Source organism: Quercus lobata, chromosome 3, assembly GCF_001633185.2.
Source record: "Quercus lobata isolate SW786 chromosome 3, ValleyOak3.0 Primary Assembly, whole genome shotgun sequence".
NCBI classification, from domain to species: domain Eukaryota; kingdom Viridiplantae; phylum Streptophyta; class Magnoliopsida; order Fagales; family Fagaceae; genus Quercus; species Quercus lobata.
In genome coordinates, this window is record NC_044906.1 from 50,574,594 (window position 1) to 50,594,177 (window position 19,584).

At 35.3% G+C, this 19,584-nt stretch overlaps 1 protein-coding gene across 1 annotated transcript; it reads left to right on the forward strand.

Annotated features, from left to right (window-relative positions):
- The first annotated feature begins 3,293 nt into the window (after window positions 1–3,293).
- Window positions 3,294–11,648, forward strand: LOC115982496 (leucine-rich repeat protein 1-like). The gene is made up of 7 exons (XM_031105107.1): window positions 3,294–3,429; window positions 3,540–3,672; window positions 3,815–3,886; window positions 10,069–10,212; window positions 10,328–10,408; window positions 11,152–11,204; window positions 11,314–11,648. Exons 1-7 carry the CDS (start codon window positions 3,360–3,362, stop codon window positions 11,358–11,360), a joined length of 600 nt encoding a protein of 199 aa, XP_030960967.1. The 5' UTR covers window positions 3,294–3,359; the 3' UTR covers window positions 11,361–11,648.
- The last annotated feature ends 7,936 nt before the right edge of the window (window positions 11,649–19,584 follow it).

A 19,584-nucleotide genomic window follows, 5' to 3' on the forward strand; every position in this document is an offset into this window, starting at 1 on the left:
ACAAAATTTATTGGTGTGTGTTGACTGTCAATAACATCAGATTGGTCGAGGATGATGCTCTTTGAAAAATTGGGAATAAAATGTTATCTTATGGTTGCTATGTGCCTTTCAAATTTTTTTTTTTTTTTAAGGGAAGTTTTATTATAAAGTAACACCATAAATAATTCATTTGTGAGAAGAAGTGCTGATTGACCTTAAAACTTTTATTCTTTAAGGTGGATGTGGTTGAGACAATAAGATTTAGACGGGCTAAAATAACTAGCAAAAGTTTGTACGATAATTGTGTGGCTCAAATTGTGAACATAATATAGTCGCTAAGTAGCACGATTAATTCCCCATCATTTGGAGTAGCTCAGTGGCATGCAATTGAAATAATTGAGATTTATGATGTGTATGAGAATTTTGTTGATAACTTAATGCAATGGAAGGCTTAATTGTTTTGTTATATTACACTGTACACATACATTTTGTGGTTTTCCAATTAGCTATTATTTAGTTATTTACCATTAGCTATATATATATATATATATATATGAGAAAAAGAGAGGGGGGTCATTGAGGATATGGCTTAATATTTAGTATTAACTATTATACTAGGCCAGTATTTCTATAATAGTACAGATTATAAAGGGGTAAAAGAACTCTAGGTGTTTTCTAAATTGTTATCAACTAAGAAGAATTAATGTAAAAAGCTCTGCAACTGTTCTAATTTATTTTGACACTTTTTAGTCATTTTGATGTTTTTTTTCATCAACAAGCAAAAAAGGGTTCTGTAGGTGATGCAGGTTGGTATACATTTTGTCGGTGACACCCAATTTCCTGGTAATTAAGTTGCAAATACAGCAGCTGGTATGGATTCAATACAAGGTAAAACTACTAGTTTTAAAGACTTGAGGTAGGTCAAATTCTTTTAATTGGTCAATATGTATTTCTGACTGTAAACATCCTGGTTGGTTTTATTTTGATATTTATCCTAGCATTACTAAGTAGCTCATGAAATACAACTTCCTCTATTTTGGTATAATATGCTCTTTTCGATACTCAGCAGCGGGTCCAACTGCAAAAGAACGTTCCTTATCTTCAAACCAGAAACTAGTCCGAATGTATAATTGTCGATTTCCAGATGTTATGATATTCAATTATTTTTGACGAACTTAGCTATGGATTTGATCCTATTAAAATATTCATCTTAGTCAATTCTGGCAGGCAGGGGGCGGCTTCAACCTGAAAAAATAAAAAAAATAATACTAATAAAAATGTTAGAAACCCTAACTTGAAAATCACAAGAATTGGTTACAATAAAAATAAGAGTAATGCTACATCACAACAAATCCTATGTATTAAGCTATTACCAATTTTAATTTGGACCCATACTAACATTACTTTTAACCCACCAATAACAGTTTGTCACATAGATTTGTTATGAAAATATTGTGCAATGTAACATTCTTCAAAAATAATTTTGGTCTCTCAACATAATCCTTAACTTAAAAAAAAAAAAAAAAAAAAAAAAAAAAAAAAACTTAAATAATTACAATAAAAATTAGCCCAAATAACAGCAAAAATAGCCCAAACAAAAATAAAACTAGACCAATAACAACAAGTGAACAAATTATTCAATAAAAAGCCTATTAAAAAAAAAAAAAAACAAAAACAAAAAAAACTATAATCATTCAAATTTATAACTCGTCGAACTCATTATTTAAAAATAATCTCTAGTTTCATTTTTTTTCTTTAAAAATGTACCATGATAAATATTGTGAATTTGAATTTTCCTTGACTGATACCAGTAGTTATGCACTCCTTGGCTTTGCAAATACAATAATTTTGCTCTTTTTAGCGACTCAGTTCACAGTTATAGCAAATATCATCTCTCTCTCTCTTTTTCCTATTTTTCTCTTCTCTTCCCTAATATCATTTTAACTCTCTATCTCTCTCACTTTATCACTCTTATCTTAGCATTTTCATTTTCTTTTTATTCTGTATTAGTCTCTCTTTTTTTTTCTTTATTAGTAAAAAAAAATTATAATACTTCATATATCTGTATTTTTTTTTTTTTTTTTTTTTTTGTGGTAAGAGCATCCACATCAGTGGATGCAAAATCATGAAAAATAGAAAAAGACACCACTTTTATACATTTTGCCTCAAAAATGCTCCACATCAATGCTTCTAAAAGTGTGTAAAAATGTGTATATCTCTACACTAGCTATAGTAATCGTGTAAATATACACGGTTACTGTAGCTCGTCCATTTATTATTTTATTAATTTCATGTTTGCTCCTTTTTTTCTCTCTCTTCTCCATGCTCAATGAACTCAGTAACTTCTCCTCTCCTCATCTTCTTCTTTTTCCTCAGATGCACATAAACACACTCACATACAAACACATCCACACAGACAAATCAACACGAAGATACACTTGCTCAAAAAAAAAAAAAAACAGATACACAAACACACCTACACACAAACAAACCCACACGAACAAACAACAAAGAGACAATCGATGCTTGATCGGAACGATCGGTGCTTGACTGGAAAGATTGGAGCTCGTGGGTATGAGTCTTGCCTGATCAAAGCATGATCGGAGCTAGGGAGATCTCGGATCTGATCGGTGCTTGTGGATCAAAGCTAGGGAGATTTGGTCGATGCTTGTGGATCGGAGCTAGGGAGATCTTGGTCAGATCTGATCAGTGCTTGTGGATAGGAGCTAGGGAGATCGATGCTTGATTGGGTCTTGCCTGATCGGAGCTGTGGATCAGTGCTTGTGATCGAGATGGTGTGGATTAGACCGAGAGGGAGAGTTGATCTGTGTTCAGAAATGGGTATAGAGATGGGTATATAGAGAGAGTAACAAATCAAAAAAAATGGGTAGAGAGAGAGAGCATATGTAAAAGGGATAGTTGAGAGACATAATAAAAAATTGAGAAAATTGATTATTTAAATAAAAGATGTTATAGAATAAATAAATTGATGTGGGTGTTTTATAAAAATGATGTGTAAAAAAAAAATAATAAGTTTTTCATATAAAAATGGATGTAAAAAATACACTAACGTGGTTGCTCTAACATTAATATATTTAAATTATATAATTATTAGATTTTGTATAATTAATTTAATTTAAATTTCTTTATTTGCCGCCACTGCTGGCAAGCAGCTCAGTACGTTCATTGACTTGACTAGTCTCTCTCTTCTTCTTTTTTTTTTTTTTTTTTTTTTGAGAAGAACATTGACTTGACTAATCTTAATCCAATCACTGTATTATGTTTATGTGCTCCATTGATCAATCAAGCACAAGCTTGTTTATAAAAGGAAAATCCGAAAAGTTATCTCGATAACGTTGCTTAGATATAACTCCTACACCATGTTTATTCGATTTTTGGTTTGTTTCGTATTTGCTGTTGCTATTGCATCTGTAGATTGCAACTCGGAAGGTATGGAAATTTAGTTCATACAGTTTTCTTTTTAGTAATTTTGTTTTTTCAGATATCACGCAAATTGTGTGGATTCTCAAATTTTTGAAATGGGATGCTCTTTTCAACAGGGGATGCTCTTATTTCGTGGAAACTCAAATTGGTAGATCCTAACGGTGTCCTTCAGAGCTGGGATCCAACATTCGTCAATCCATGCACTTGGTATCACGTTACTTGCAACTACAATAATAGCGTTACAAGGGTGTAAGTATTCGTTAACATCTTCTGTTATTTTCACCAAGTAGTCCTACGAGATAAATACAAATCTACTGTCCTACTTTTATTACACTCGGCCGCGTTGGCAATTTTTTTTAACTAAATTAGTTTAAAAGTTTAAAATTTGTAGGGACCTTGGCAATGCTGGACTTTCGGGACCTCTCGTTCCCCAGCTTGGAACCTTGGCTAATCTTCAATATTTGTAAGTTGATTTTCACTTCCAGTGTTTGATTATCAAGAAAATTTTTGCTGGAGAATATTTCTCACAAGAAACAAGAAAAAAAAAAGTAAATTTATACTTTTTTCTTGTAGTATTTTGTGTTTAAAGAATAGTTTATGGGAAAATGTTGTGAAATAAAGAATAAAACTTATTCATCAAAAATACTGATAATAAAGAGTAATAAGAGCAGAAAAAGTATTTCATAAAGGAAATGGTAAGCAGTGACATCAGTGTTGAAGTGGGCCATGTGTGGCTTGAATTGCCACAAGCCCACATCCACTTTAAGTCAGTCCATTTTGACCGAATTCAACTAGGAATTTAGTTCCTAGTGTAGCCGACCTTCACATATATATATATATATATATATATTAGGTTTGTGTGAAATATGTGCAGCCGTGTGAGTGTATAGAAAAATTCCAATTAACCTAGTGAGCAAGCCGCATGAGAGAAAATAGAGAAAAGAGAGACAGTCAGTTCCTATTCTTATTTTTTCTGTGAGAGAGTGCTAGGGTGTAATTGGGATTTGGGTTTCTTGAGAGTGTTCTTCTGCACTATTGTATTTTCTCTGATAATAGTGAAATCCCTGCAACTCCGTGGACGTAGGCAAATTGCCGAACCACGTAAATATTGTCTTGTGCGTGTGATTATTTTTCTTTGGCGTGTGTTTTCTCTATTTGTTTTGTTTCTCACAGGTTAGGAATTTTGGTTAAATTCCCTACAACTGGTATCAGAGCCTAGGGTTAGGTTTGAGTGGGAGCAATGGCAGAGGAAGCAGGAAAGGCGTCTGGAATAGAAAAGTTTGACGGCACAGACTTCGCGTATTGGAGGATGCAGATTGAAGATTATCTTTATGGGAGGAAATTGCATCTGCCTCTTTTGGGGACAAAACCTGAGGCTATGAAGGTTGAGGAATGGGCTCTTCTTGACAGACAGGTACTAGGAGTTATCAGGTTAACTCTATCTAGGTCTGTTGCACACAATGTTGTAAAGGAGAAGACCACAGCAGATCTGATGAAGGCTTTGTCTGGTATGTATGAAAAGCCGTCAGCAAACAATAAGGTGCACTTGATGAAGAAACTGTTCAATCTGAAGATGGCAGAGAATGCATCAGTAGCACAACATCTGAATGAATTTAATACTATCACAAATCAATTGTCGTCTGTAGAAATTGATTTTGATGATGAGATTCGTGCTCTGATCGTCTTGGCTTCTTTGCCAAACAGTTGGGAGGCAATGAGGATGGCAGTAAGCAATTCTACAGGAAAAGAAAAGCTCAAGTACAATGATATACGAGATTTAATTCTGGCTGAGGAGATTCGCCGAAGAGATGCAGGCGAAACTTCAGGATCTGGTTCTGCCCTAAACCTTGAGACAAGAGGCAGAGGTAATAACAGAAATTCAAATCGGGGCAGATCAAAATCCAGAAATTCTAATCGGAACAGAAGTAAATCTAGATCAGGCCAACAAGTACAATGCTGGAATTGTGGGAAAACAGGTCACTTTAGGAATCAATGCAAAAGTCCTAAGAAGAAGAATGAAGATGATTCTGCTAATGCTGTAACAGAAAAGGTACAGGATGCATTACTTCTTGCAGTAGACAGTCCACTTGATGATTGGGTTTTGGATTCAGGAGCTTCGTTTCATACCACTCCACACCGAGAAATCATACAGAATTATGTTGCAGGTGATTTTGGTAAGGTGTATTTGGCTGATGGTTCAGCCTTGGATGTTGTAGGTATGGGAGATGTTCGGATATTGTTGCCTAATGGGTCTGTTTGGTTACTGGAGAAGGTTCGACATATTCCTGACCTAAGGAGGAATCTGATTTCTGTTGGACAACTTGATGATGAAGGGCATGCAATACTATTTGTTGGTGGTACTTGGAAGGTTACAAAGGGAGCTAGGGTATTGGCTCGTGGAAAGAAAACTGGTACTCTGTACATGACCTCAAGTCCAAGAGACACAATTGCAGTTGCTGATGCAAGTACTGATACAAGCCTATGGCACCGCAGACTTGGTCATATGAGTGAGAAAGGGATGAAGATGCTGTTGTCAAAAGGAAAACTACCAGAATTGAAGTCCATTGATTTTGACATGTGTGAAAGTTGCATCTTAGGAAAGCAGAAAAAGGTGAGCTTCTTGAAAACTGGCAGAACACCGAAGGCTGGAAAATTGGAGTTAGTACACACTGATTTGTGGGGGCCTTCTCCGGTTGCATCCCTTGGAGGTTCAAGGTACTACATCACTTTCATTGATGACTCAAGCAGAAAGGTATGGGTTTATTTTCTGAAAAATAAATCTGATGTATTTGAAACTTTTAAGAAGTGGAAGGCCATGGTTGAGACAGAAACAGGTTTGAAAGTAAAATGTTTGAGGTCAGATAATGGAGGAGAGTACATAGATGGAGGGTTCAGTGAGTATTGTGCTGCACAGGGAATTAGGATGGAGAAGACCATTCCTGGGACACCACAGCAGAATGGTGTGGCTGAGCGCATGAACAGAACTCTAAATGAGCGTGCTAGGAGTATGAGGTTGCATGCTGGACTACCAAAAACTTTTTGGGCTGATGCTGTTAGCACTGCAGCTTACCTGATAAACCGAGGACCTTCAGTTCCCATGGAGTTCAGACTTCCTGAGGAGGTTTGGAGCGGTAAAGAGGTAAAGTTTTCACACTTAAAAGTTTTTGGTTGTGTTTCTTATGTTCATATTGATTCTGATGCTCGTAGTAAACTTGATGCAAAGTCTAAAATATGTTTTTTCATTGGCTATGGTGATGAGAAATTTGGCTATAGGTTTTGGGATGAACAAAACAGGAAAATCATCAGAAGTAGAAATGTGATATTTAATGAACAGGTTATGTACAAGGACAGGTCAATTGTAGTGTCAGATGTTACAGGGATAGATCAAAAGAAATCTGAGTTTGTCAACTTAGATGAATTGACTGAAGGTACTGTCCAGAAAAGGGGTGAAGAAGATAAGGAGAATGTAAATTCACAGGTAGATCTGAGTACACCTGTAGCTGAAGTCCGCAGATCTTCCAGGAACATTAGACCTCCACAGCGTTATTCACCCACTTTAAATTATCTCCTGTTGACTGATGGTGGTGAGCCAGAGTGCTATGATGAAGCCTTGCAAGATGAAAATTCAAGCAAGTGGGAGTTAGCCATGAAGGATGAGATGGATTCCTTGTTGGGGAATCAGACATGGGAACTGACTGAATTGCCAGTAGGAAAGAAGGCTTTGCACAACAAGTGGGTATACAGAATAAAAATTGAGCATGATGGTAGCAAACGTTACAAGGCCAGATTAGTTGTTAAAGGGTTCCAGCAGAAGGAAGGCATTGACTACACAGAAATATTTTCTCCAGTTGTGAAGATGTCAACAATCAGACTAGTACTGGGAATGGTGGCTGCAGAAAACCTACATCTTGAGCAGTTAGATGTGAAGACAGCATTCCTTCATGGTGACTTGGAGGAAGACCTTTACATGATTCAGCCAGAAGGGTTCATTGCTCAAGGACAAGAGAATTTAGTCTGCAAACTGAAAAAGAGCTTGTATGGCCTAAAACAAGCTCCAAGACAGTGGTACAAGAAATTTGACAGTTTTATGCATAGAATTGGGTTCAAGAGATGTGAAGCTGATCACTGTTGCTATGTTAAGTTTTTTGACAATTCTTACATCATATTACTGTTGTATGTGGATGATATGCTTATTGCAGGGTCTAGCATTGAGGAGATTAATAATCTGAAGAAGCAATTGTCCAAACAGTTTGCAATGAAGGATTTGGGAGCTGCAAAGCAAATCCTTGGTATGAGAATCATTAGAGACAAGGCTAATGGTACATTGAAGCTTTCACAGTCAGAGTATGTGAAGAAAGTTCTCAGCAGGTTCAACATGAATGAAGCTAAACCAGTGAGCACACCCTTGGGTAGTCATTTCAAACTAAGCAAAGAACAGTCACCGAAGACAGAAGTAGAAAGGGATCATATGAGCAAGGTGCCCTATGCCTCAGCTATTGGCAGCTTGATGTATGCTATGGTATGTACAAGGCCAGACATTGCACATGCAGTGGGAGTTGTGAGCAGATTCATGAGTAGGCCTGGAAAGCAGCATTGGGAGGCAGTCAAGTGGATTCTGAGATATCTGAAGGGTTCATCAGATACATGTCTTTGCTTCACAGGTGCAAGTTTGAAACTGCAGGGTTATGTAGATGCTGATTTTGCTGGTGATATTGATAGTAGAAAGAGTACTACTGGGTTTGTTTTTACTCTGGGTGGTACAGCTATATCATGGGCTTCAAATCTACAGAAGATTGTTACTTTGTCTAGTACAGAAGCTGAGTATGTTGCAGCAACTGAAGCTGGAAAGGAGATGATTTGGCTACATGGTTTCTTAGATGAATTGGGTAAGAAGCAGGAGATGGGCATTCTACACAGTGACAGTCAGAGTGCAATCTTTCTTGCCAAGAATTCGGCTTTTCATTCAAAGTCGAAGCACATACAGACAAAATACCACTTTATCCGTTACCTTGTTGAAGATAAGCTGGTAATGCTTGAGAAGATTTGTGGATCTAAGAACCCGGCAGACATGTTGACTAAGGGTGTCACTATTGAGAAGTTGAAGCTGTGCGCAGCTTCAATTGGTCTTCTAGCTTGAGGACAAGAGGATGAGTTGCAGGGATGAGGGATTGTGTTATGGAGGTATTGTGGCTGATGTTTGCAGCTTGTGAGCCCTTAAGGGCTAAGGTGGAGCTGATGGAGGAGTTTGCTTGTGTAGCTTGATCAATTCAAGCCAAGGTGGAGATTTGTTGAAGTGGGCCATGTGTGGCTTGAATTGCCACAAGCCCACATCCACTTTAAGTCAGTCCATTTTGACCGAATTCAACTAGGAATTTAGTTCCTAGTGTAGCCGACCTTCACATATATATATATATATATATATTAGGTTTGTGTGAAATATGTGCAGCCGTGTGAGTGTATAGAAAAATTCCAATTAACCTAGTGAGCAAGCCGCATGAGAGAAAATAGAGAAAAGAGAGACAGTCAGTTCCTATTCTTATTTTTTCTGTGAGAGAGTGCTAGGGTGTAATTGGGATTTGGGTTTCTTGAGAGTGTTCTTCTGCACTATTGTATTTTCTCTGATAATAGTGAAATCCCTGCAACTCCGTGGACGTAGGCAAATTGCCGAACCACGTAAATATTGTCTTGTGCGTGTGATTATTTTTCTTTGGCGTGTGTTTTCTCTATTTGTTTTGTTTCTCACAGGTTAGGAATTTTGGTTAAATTCCCTACATCTCCCCCTCACGTGTGAGTCTCTGCCTCTCTGTGGGCTTCAAGACCTCTCTATGGGCCATGAACAAGTCCTACTTACTCCTCCTTGCCTAATGGGCTTTTCACTTCATCAATGCATCATCCATGAGTCTCTCGTACGCCATCCATGGGAACCACGTGTCAACCCCGCACGCACATCCATGGGAACCCCGCACGTTCATGTCCATGGGAACCTTGCATCACACCATTATTTAGCACTATTAGCAATATTCATTTGTTGGGCTTTTTTTCTTCTCCAAGATCTTTATGTGTGGGCCGTTAAGGCTTTCTCTGTCCCCGCTGGGTAGGGACCATGAACACCTCACCACCTTCGCCGCACACCACCATGGGCTCTGATACCACTTGTCGGGGAGATGAACACCTTGGGGAGCTTCCTTGAGTAATTAATATAACATATAGAGACACACTTTAACCCAAAAGGCCTAAGCCCAATGGGTATGTGCTCAATTATGTTATATTAACCACTCATTCTTCTCATCTTTATTCAATGTGGGACTTCACTCACACGTGTAACCCAACAATCAGGAGATAACATATATAGAAAAGTATGATTAAAATTAAACAGAGCCTTTATGTTTACTCCATTTAAAATCATCTTCTGAATCTGTTAAGTATAGAAGCACTGGTCTTTCATTATTCAGCTTTATTGCAAATAATAAAATTTCCTGAATTTTGATGCTAAAAATTTACCTATAATTCTATTAGACTGTCTCCAATTGATGCTTAAGTTGAACCATCTGTGTTAGAGCTAAGACCAAATAAATTATGCCTGATGGTTTGTATATCACTACCTGACTAAACATCCTTGGAATAATCGTGTTAATTTACTGGTAGGGAGGTATTTGGCAATAATCTTACTGGCACCATTCCAATCGCGATTGCTAATCTAACGAAGCTTGTTAGCCTGGACCTCTATCAGAATCAATTTAGTGGGCCAATCCCTGAATCTCTTGGAAACTTGGTGTCCTTATCGTTTTTGTAAGTACCTATCCATTTTCCTTTGAAGTTTGAACTACTTTTAAAGTAAAAATTAAATGGGAAAAAAATAATTAGAGGAATATTGTCTTAAACTAAGATTTTATATTGTTTGCAGGAGATTGAACAGTAACAAGTTTAGTGGCATATTACCAGTAAAGGTCATTCAACTCGTTCGCTATGGGAATTTGAGGATTTTGTGAGTAGTTATTCCAAGTTCTTTGTTAGCTTGAATATGATATTTTCTTTCCATCTAAAAAGAAAAAAAAAATTGGCATTTCCATTTTAATCATTTATATCTATTTTGAAATTTTAACTTTTATAAAAAGTTGACCATTTATTTGTGAGAAAAGCTGGCAATCAATTCATTTTATGTCATTGATAGCTACCCACGCATTAATATACACCCTCCCCCCCAACAACCTAAAAAAAAAATAAACACTCGACAAATATATCTCAGGATTTGTATTATTGAGATGCAACGATGGTGTTTGTTACAAGAACAAAATACAAAACATTCATACCTTAAATGCTTTGCTGAAATTGACGAGAGAGAGAGAGAGAGAGAGTACACAAATAAGCCCTTACCCCCTTCGTATAGAAACCAAAAGGAACAAACTACAAAGCCAAAGAATATAACTCTTTGGTAATAGGTTAGACTGAGCTCACTATTAGGCATACTCTATATAGGTTTGGTTTGGTCTAATATTTCTAACAATAATTTTACTCGAGGCAAATGAATTTTCATATGAGAATTTTCTTTCTATCAACAAATATATCATAGATACTTGGATATTATTTTACTTGCGGCAAATGAATTTTCATATGAGAACTCTCTTTCTTTTCTCTATTTTTTGGATGAATATTATATTAATTTTTTATTAACTGTGTGCCTTCGTCCTGGTTTGCCTTATAGTAATTGGAATACTATGTTTTTATCAGGAATGTATCAGATAACCAGCTAGCAGGGACTGTCCACCGTAAAACCACATCTGGTACACATACAATTTTCTATTAGCTTATCACATTTTTTTTAATTCAAATTTTAATCCTATATCAAATTTATTAATCTACAACTATCACATTTTCTTTCATGGCTTGTAGGGTTTGCAGTTACTAAAATAATACAAGATCCAAGGGTTCAGCAGTAAATGAAGATTTGGATTACAATACCTTCATGCTACCGTGTGGCTTTCAAATAAAATTGGGATTTCTGAAGCCCAATAAATCATGGCAATAAACCTCTATACATATCTGTTTTGCATCTATGATTCTATATATACTTCTTTTTTATCTTCAGGGGCCCTGATTGGTTAATGTAGGAAGTTCATATCTTTTGCATGGCTCACTTTTTCTATTAACTTAAAATGAGTGTACTATTGGCTATGCCCAAAAATTATGGACTGGATGTTGGTTAATCGGAAGAGCTTTACAATAATTGAAGGGCGAAATCATGGCAAAAACCTTTGATTTCCATATCTGATCCACATAATGGTGTGATTCCATTGTTTATGAATGTCCATGGATTTTGGAAATACATTTTATCAAAGTGAATTCAAGGGCCCCAGACAACTAGCAAACTAGCAAAGTTACTTTGGGTGGAGCTTTGAAAACAAATTGAATCTCACTGTGGAGAGAAAAGTATTGGGAAATTACTGGCCTTTATTGTTAACATATTGGCCAGTTTGCATTATTCAAACAACAAGCTCTTTTTGACTCTTGCTCTTCCTTTTTCCAATCTTATCATGGTGATCTTGAGCCCACAGCAAACCTTGCCACTCAAACTCCTTTTTGATAAAATATGCATACGCTGCCTCTCCTTGATTTTTATTTTCTATTTTTCCCTTCTTTCTTTTTTTATTTATGTGGAAGGTATGGAGGACTCTTTGATCAGCAAGAATATATGAAAATATGACCCTAGATGGAATAGAATTGGAAAAGAAGTAAGAAGTTTCTTGCCCAAATTCAAGTCCTTGAGAATATAATTTTGTTGAAACCAATTGAGTTTGATGATCAGTGAACTAGGAAAGCAATATTAATGTTCATAACTTTCTTTCACAATTGGTAACCTAACAAATTATGATCAAAGCAATGTTATCTTTTTTTTAATATATATTTAAACATACGATTACAAGAAATTTTAACAGTTGAGCCAATTGAAACTCAAAAGCATCACTTCTATATAGACGTACTATTAACATCACTTTTATAAGTATAATCTCAACAAGTATAAAATAAAATGAACAATACTATGTCTATAACATTTTCACAATAATTTTGCAACAAATCTTAGATGATAATTTTTTATTAATTCTAATCTAAATCCGTTACTGACATTATATTTATATCCACCAATAAAAATCTGTCTCCTAAAATTGGTTGTGAAAAACGAAAATGATATTACGTACCATTATTCAAACAGATCGTGATGCGCCAATATTTGTTGACAATCAAGGATTTGGTGAGATTGATTCACATAGTCTATGTGTTGACAATGTTCATGTTTTAGACAGAGGTTAATGGTCAACCAGCCTATATTCCCTTCACTTTTTTACCGTAGGGTTAATTGGCACTTTGGATAAACCCGTGAGGTTGTTGTTATACACTCAATTTAATGATCATTAATTGAAAGGAAATGGGAAGCTAGCAGTGTTGTGTTAGTGCTTAGGCTTAGTCAAGTCACTTCTTTTAAGGAGACGAAGTTGATCATAATATGAATATCTACATAAGATTACAAAGGTACTCTGGCGTGTCCCACACCCATTAAAAAACCAAACATACACATGCGCATCTACAAAGCGTTTGCATTGAATGTTGGAGTCAAAAACGAAGATAAGGACTCCCAACAACAACAATAAAATCATACGTTAAAAGACGAGTCTCTCACTCACATCACATGCCAATTACCATTCGACTTTCTATATTATTAATTAAGGGAAAGTCAAAAAAGACTAAATGGTTTCTAGCAACCCAATTTGGGTTGGGCCTCTATCCAAGACAATTAATTTATAAGAGGTGGATCTTTGGGCTAACATTTAAGAAATAGAAAAAGATTCAAGTAAAGAGAAGAAACTTAAGGATTGAGATAGATTATTGATAGAAGATATCTTTTGTTTATTGACTTTTCCTCGGAATGTCCGAGGAGAGTTACTATTATGGTGTAAATACAAGATAAGGCTCTCTTTAGTGTTTACAATGATCTCTCTTTTTCTTTCTTTTCCAACCAATCTCTCAACATATGGAATATTTTCCTATTTATAGCTCCAGTGCTTTCATCTTAGTCATCCATCTGTAGAGTGGACGATCCTTCAAGCCAGATACTTATCACATCTTTGGAAAAAATGGACAAATACCCCTTTCAAAAAAAAAAAAAAAATCTAGTATTTTGTCTCATTTCTCAAACTAATTAGGGAAATGTCCCTGTTATAACTCGATTGTCCAAAAATCAAATTTTAAAACGCCACTATAGGTATGGGGCAATTAAACTTTAAAAAAAATAAAAATAAAAATAAAAAATTTGCATGAAACTCGAGTTTATAGAGCTCGAGTTCCAAAATGCCGCTATAGCGTCTTAAAATATCACTATAAGGCTCCTTAAAACGCCACTATAGGGCTCTAGGAATTTTTTTTTTTTTTTTTTTAATTTTCAGTTTGTTATAACTCTCAATTGTCCAAAAATCGAGTTTTAAACTGAAACTCGATTTTTAGAAAGTTGAGTTTCAAAATATGGGCATTTTCCTAATTAGTTTGGGAAATGGAGAAAAACGTTAGATTGTTTTTTTAAAAAGGGTAGAGGCCAATTTTCTCCTCACATCCTTCCCCTCCCCTTCTTTTTGAGGCTGAGCTAAGTAGGTAACAGGCTATTGGGACACTGTTCAGAGGGGTCATTCAGCTATTAATGCGGCATGCATGGTTGGTACAGTGCATTTAATGCAAAGGGGACAGTAGCTTCGTCAGAAAGCTTCGTCCAAAGCTTTTTTAGACTAGTTACTATTTCTTTAGCCAATCATCATTGTTGGCATGGCTTGACAATCCTTAGTCCTCTTCTTGATACCCCGAGCTTCTTTCCTTCCTCGACTTAATCTTCGGACTTATACTTTCCTCGGATTACTTGGGCTCGAACCTTCTTTAGAAACGCTTCTATGGGCCCCTCTTGGCTCCAATCCAGGCCTAGTATTCTTTAGCTCATCCTGGCCCACACAGTACCAATAGGTCCATTTATTGCCTTGTTAATCTGGAAATATCCTTCTTCTCACTGTTTTAGGTAGTGCAATTTTGCATTCAGAGTGTTATTTTAAAAATAATTTAAAGGATATCATGCTTATCACAATTATTGATATGATTTGTTGTATTTGAAGCAACATCATCATTGATATTATTTTATTATACATCTATCACAACAGATCACATAAGCATCACCAACATATTGTTACTTTAGTGAGCGTTTGGTTTCAGCTGAAACCAACGTTCATGTTTTCATTTCACGTTTCCGTACCTTTTTTTTTTTTTTCTCAGCGCATGAACAGTGAATTTATTGTGCAGAGACAAAAATCACTGTTCATGCACTGTAACAGTACTGTTCACGTACTGTAACAGTACTGTTCACACATTAAAAATATTAAAAATGGGTCACACGGTACTTTTTACACATTTAAAAATTATTTTGCTACAGTGTTTTCAGTTTTCAGTTTTCAGTTTCAGCAACAATAAGTTCAATCCAAACGGACCCTTAATATCTACTTCTACATGGTAAAATTTTATTAGCTTCTTAAAGTTGACGTTTTTTTTTTTTTTTTTTTTTTTTAAGATCTTAAAGTGGTTATAAAGCTTATTTTATTTATCTTGACTGTAATTTGCAGCCAACAATCTCCAAACCCATAAAATAAACAAACAATCAAATAAAGTGAATATAGAAGCTCATATCTGCATCATAAAGAATTATGTACACAAAAAAATCATTTTTGTCAGTGTTTAGAAAGAGAAACAAAAAGATGCAAACATACCTTTGCGCCAACTTATTTATCAATATGACGATTTGAATCCTATCAAAAAGTGATATATATATATATATATATATTTTTTTTTTTGAGATGATTCTAGGAAGATGGAGTTTGATAGGAGAGGGTTTTTTGCCTCTTTGGAATTGTTAGTTAATGTCTCAAATGTTGATGTAAAACAGGTTTTTTGTTTTGTTTGAACCATTATTTTATTTTATTTTTAAAAGTTTGTTAGTAAAATACTAACATGGCTTAATTTGAATCCTTATATTATATATAAGATTATAAAAACAGATATTGAGATTTTAAAAGCTCCATTTCATAGAATTTTTTATGAAATATGTTATATTAATCATTCACTCTTATCGTTATTATTTAATATAAAACTTTACTCACACGTTTATACCTAATGGATAGGGGATCTTATTTAATGAAATTCTATAAATCTATGATTTAGAAAAGAAAAAAAAAAATATATATATATATATATATATAAAATAAACAAGACTATTCAAACCTCTTCGAGTATCTGACTATTTACTTGGTCATGTGCAGTTCTAATGTCCCACACACACTAGGTTATTATAGAGAGGAATCTCTTAGGGGTGGCCCCAAGATGCTAGCAAGAGGTCTCATGGATATCATCAGCCCTTACGAACTTGTTAACACGTAATAGGCTTGTGGGCTTTTGGCTTACTTTACTTGTCTTTCTTGGCACACATACTTGTACAGCACACTTGCCTACTATATAAAGGCACTCTTATATATGTTATTAAGATTGTTATCACCCCAGTTGAACTTAATGTGCATCTAACTCCCCTACCTAGGAAACCACTGTCTAATCCCTCTCTTTACAAATGATTGGTTGACAGCCTTTTTTATCTCATTGTCACTCATCTAGACATTTCTTATGTTGTTCACCAAGTGAGCCAATTTCTATCTACTCCACAAGCAACTCACTGTGCTGTTGTCCTACGCATTCTTCAATACTTGAATGACACTTTCTTTCATAGTCTTTACTACTCTACATAGTCTCCTCTTATTTTTCGTACATTCTCTAATGCTAATTGGGCAGGAAATCCCACTGATTGAAGGTCAACCCCTAGTTATTGTTTTATTCTTGGTTCTTCTCTAATCTCTTGGTGAGGCAAGAAACAAACCATTGTGGCCTGCTCCAGCACTAAAACGGAATATCGTACCCTTGCAGATACCACATCTGAACTTCTTTGACTTCGATGACTTCTCAAGGATTTAGGTGTGTCCACATCCTCTACTACTTCTCTTTATTGTGATAACTAGAGTACTATTCATATTGCTTACAATAATGTTTTCCAATAACGGATTAAACACATTAAGATTGATTGTCATTTTATCTGTTATCATCTTGTCTATGGTGCTCTCAATCTCCTCTCAAGATGAACTTGCAAATATCTTCACTTAGTCACATCCTAAAAGATGACTTCATGCTTTAGTTGACAACTTCATGTCGATCTCACATCCACCTTCAATTTGAAGGGGCTTGTTAACGTGTAATAGGCTTGTGGTTTTTAGGCCCACTTTACTTGTTTTGCTTAGTACACTTATTTGTACAGCACACATACCTACTATATATATAAATACACTCTTATATATGTTATTACTTGAGAAATGCAATACAATTTTCCAGTATTTCTAATAGAACCGGACCAAATGGCTCCTTAAATCAATGGACTAGTAAACTCCCCCCAAAATCCTGCAGCATATTCTGTGCTTTGAAGTTGGAACTGGAACGGGTTTCCTCTCAGTACAATATGTTATGTGCTAGTTTGGAACTGAAAATGACGTTCTTTTCCTTCAACTAGGAACAAGTCCGCACATATAATTCTCAATTTATAATATTTAATCATTTTTTTACAGATTAACCTATGGAGAGTAGACTTATCTATTTATATATTCATCTTTATCAATCAATCCAGGCAGGCAAGTTTGTACATTAATTGACTTGAATAAAACATTATCTTTCTTTAAAAATACAAAGACTAAATCTTAATCCCATCACTGTATTATGTGCTCCATTGACCAAGCACAAGCTTGTTTATATAAGCGAACAGAAAAGCTATTCGAGATTATTTCTATAATGTTGCTTAGACATAAATCCTACATGATGGTTACTCGATTTCTGGTTTGTTTTGTATTTGCTGTTGCTACTGCATCTGTAGATTGCAACACGGAAGGTATGGAAATTCAGTTTATGAACTAGTTTTTATTTATTATTTATAATTTTTTCAGATTTCCTGCAAATTATGTTGACTTTCCAATTTTGGAAATGGGAAATTTTTATGAAGCAATATCAGGAAAATCATGTTGTTTAATAATAAAAATAAATAATTAACCGAGAGGCCCTCTTATAGAGGTTGGTATTTGGTGTCATAAGATATAACTGTGACATAATAAAATAATTTTTCCTTTTATAGAAACATGTCTCCCAATCTCAGTTAATTTGCTTCATCAATAGGGAATGCGTGGAAAGCCAATTTAGCATATCATTACAACTGATAGGCCAAAAACGAGTTTATCCCTTGTGATAAATTAATTGATTGATTAGTTAAGTTTGTTAATTAATCAAATTAACATGCAAGATGTGTGGTAGCACAAACAAATCACCAATTAAACTAAGTATGCAGCGGAAAATAAATTGACACGGTGATTTGTTTACGAATGGGGAAAACTTGCATGGCAAAAACCTCACCAGGTGATTTTAAGGTCACCACTTCCGAGAATCCACTATTATCAAAACAAGCGGCTACAAATAAAGGAATCCCAGTACCTTATACTAACCTACAATTGAACCCTTACTTCAATACCCAATTGGACTTGTTCTGTAGTGACAATCTCTCCTTTTAATACACGGCTCCCAGTACATGACTAACCAATTACACGGATCCCAGTACGCGACTTCAATCACCAACTAGAGAAGGTTGTTGGCTGCAAATTTCTTCAGTTCATCACACAATGAAGATCGAGAAACTCCTTGATTACAAAACCCTGCGGTGTACAAACACAGTAACTTCTTCACAAGAAAGATTAACTAGGGCAAATTCTGTCTCCGATCACAATTTGTTTGAACAAACTTTGCTCAACACTTGTGCAACTTATGTCACCTTTGACAGCCCTTAAAATAATCTTTTTATATGTCTAGGGTTGTGAGAAAAGAAAGCCCAAACATACAATCACGAATTGAATGAAAAACAGTCATGAAAAACTGAACTTCATAAACCTCGACAGATACCTGTCTGTCGAGTAGTTGTCAAGCCACAGGTTGGAACAGCTCTTCAAGGCTCGATAGATGCTAGCTGTCGAGCTTTAATGAACAGCACTTTTCACACTTGAATCTTGGACAAACTTGCATGATTTTAACACTTAAACTTGAAACCTTATTTCTTGAAGTATTAAACACATCCTAGATTTACCCAAATACAAGTAAAGTGCGTTTTGTCAAATGATTAACCAATTACATAAAATATTGACATATGTTCCTAACATGTAAAACATATATGTCCTAACAACAATGTCCTTCAAAGCTGGGATCCAACATTAGCCAATCCATGCAATTGGTTTCACATTACTTGCAATAGCAATAATAGCGTCCGTCACAAGGGTGTAAGCATTCTTATCTTTTACCATCTTCTGTTTATTTCACTGATTAGCCTACTGGCAGAATACAAATCCATTGTCCTACTTTTATGACACTTTGCCACTCCAGTAATTTCTTTACTAAATTGGACTAGATATGTTTAACAACTGCAGGGACCTTGGCAATGCTAGACTTACGGGACAACTTGTTCCTCAACTTGGAACCTTTAGCTAATTTTCAATATTTGTAAGTTCATATTCACTTCCATTGTGATTGATTATTCTCAAGGAAGCTTTATTGGAGAATATTCTCACGGAAAGTAAAAATAGAAAGAAACTTTACTTCATAATTTTTTCTTGTAGCCCTATGAGTTGAAAGAAAAGTACTAAATAACAAAAAAGAAAACCTATTCGATCTATAATTCTATTAGAGAGGTATTTAGCAAATAAATTATACAGGATGATTTGCATATCATTACCTTACTTAACATCCTGGTTATAATCGTGCTAATTTACTGGTAGAGAGGTATTTGGCAATAATATTACTGGAACTATTCCAAGCTCAATTGGTTACCTAACGAGGCTGATTAGCTTGGACCTCTATTAGAATTAACTTTCTGGGTTGATCCCAACATCTCTTGGAAACTCAACATCCTTAAGGTTTTTGTAAGTACCTAACCAATTTCCTTCAAAGTTTTAACTGCTTAGATAAAAGAAGGTGCGAAATAGTGAAATTTTGTCTTAAACTATGATTTAAAATTGTTTG

Bases quoted from the DNA above. Each gene is read 5' to 3' on its own strand.
- LOC115982496 (XM_031105107.1), top strand. From the start codon at position 3,360: ATGTTTATTCGATTTTTGGTTTGTTTCGTATTTGCTGTTGCTATTGCA. The intron at 10,213-10,327 runs GTAAGTACCTAT...TATTGTTTGCAG, and splicing joins TTGGTGTCCTTATCGTTTTT to GAGATTGAACAGTAACAAGT. The intron at 11,205-11,313 runs GTACACATACAA...CATGGCTTGTAG, and splicing joins CCACCGTAAAACCACATCTG to GGTTTGCAGTTACTAAAATA.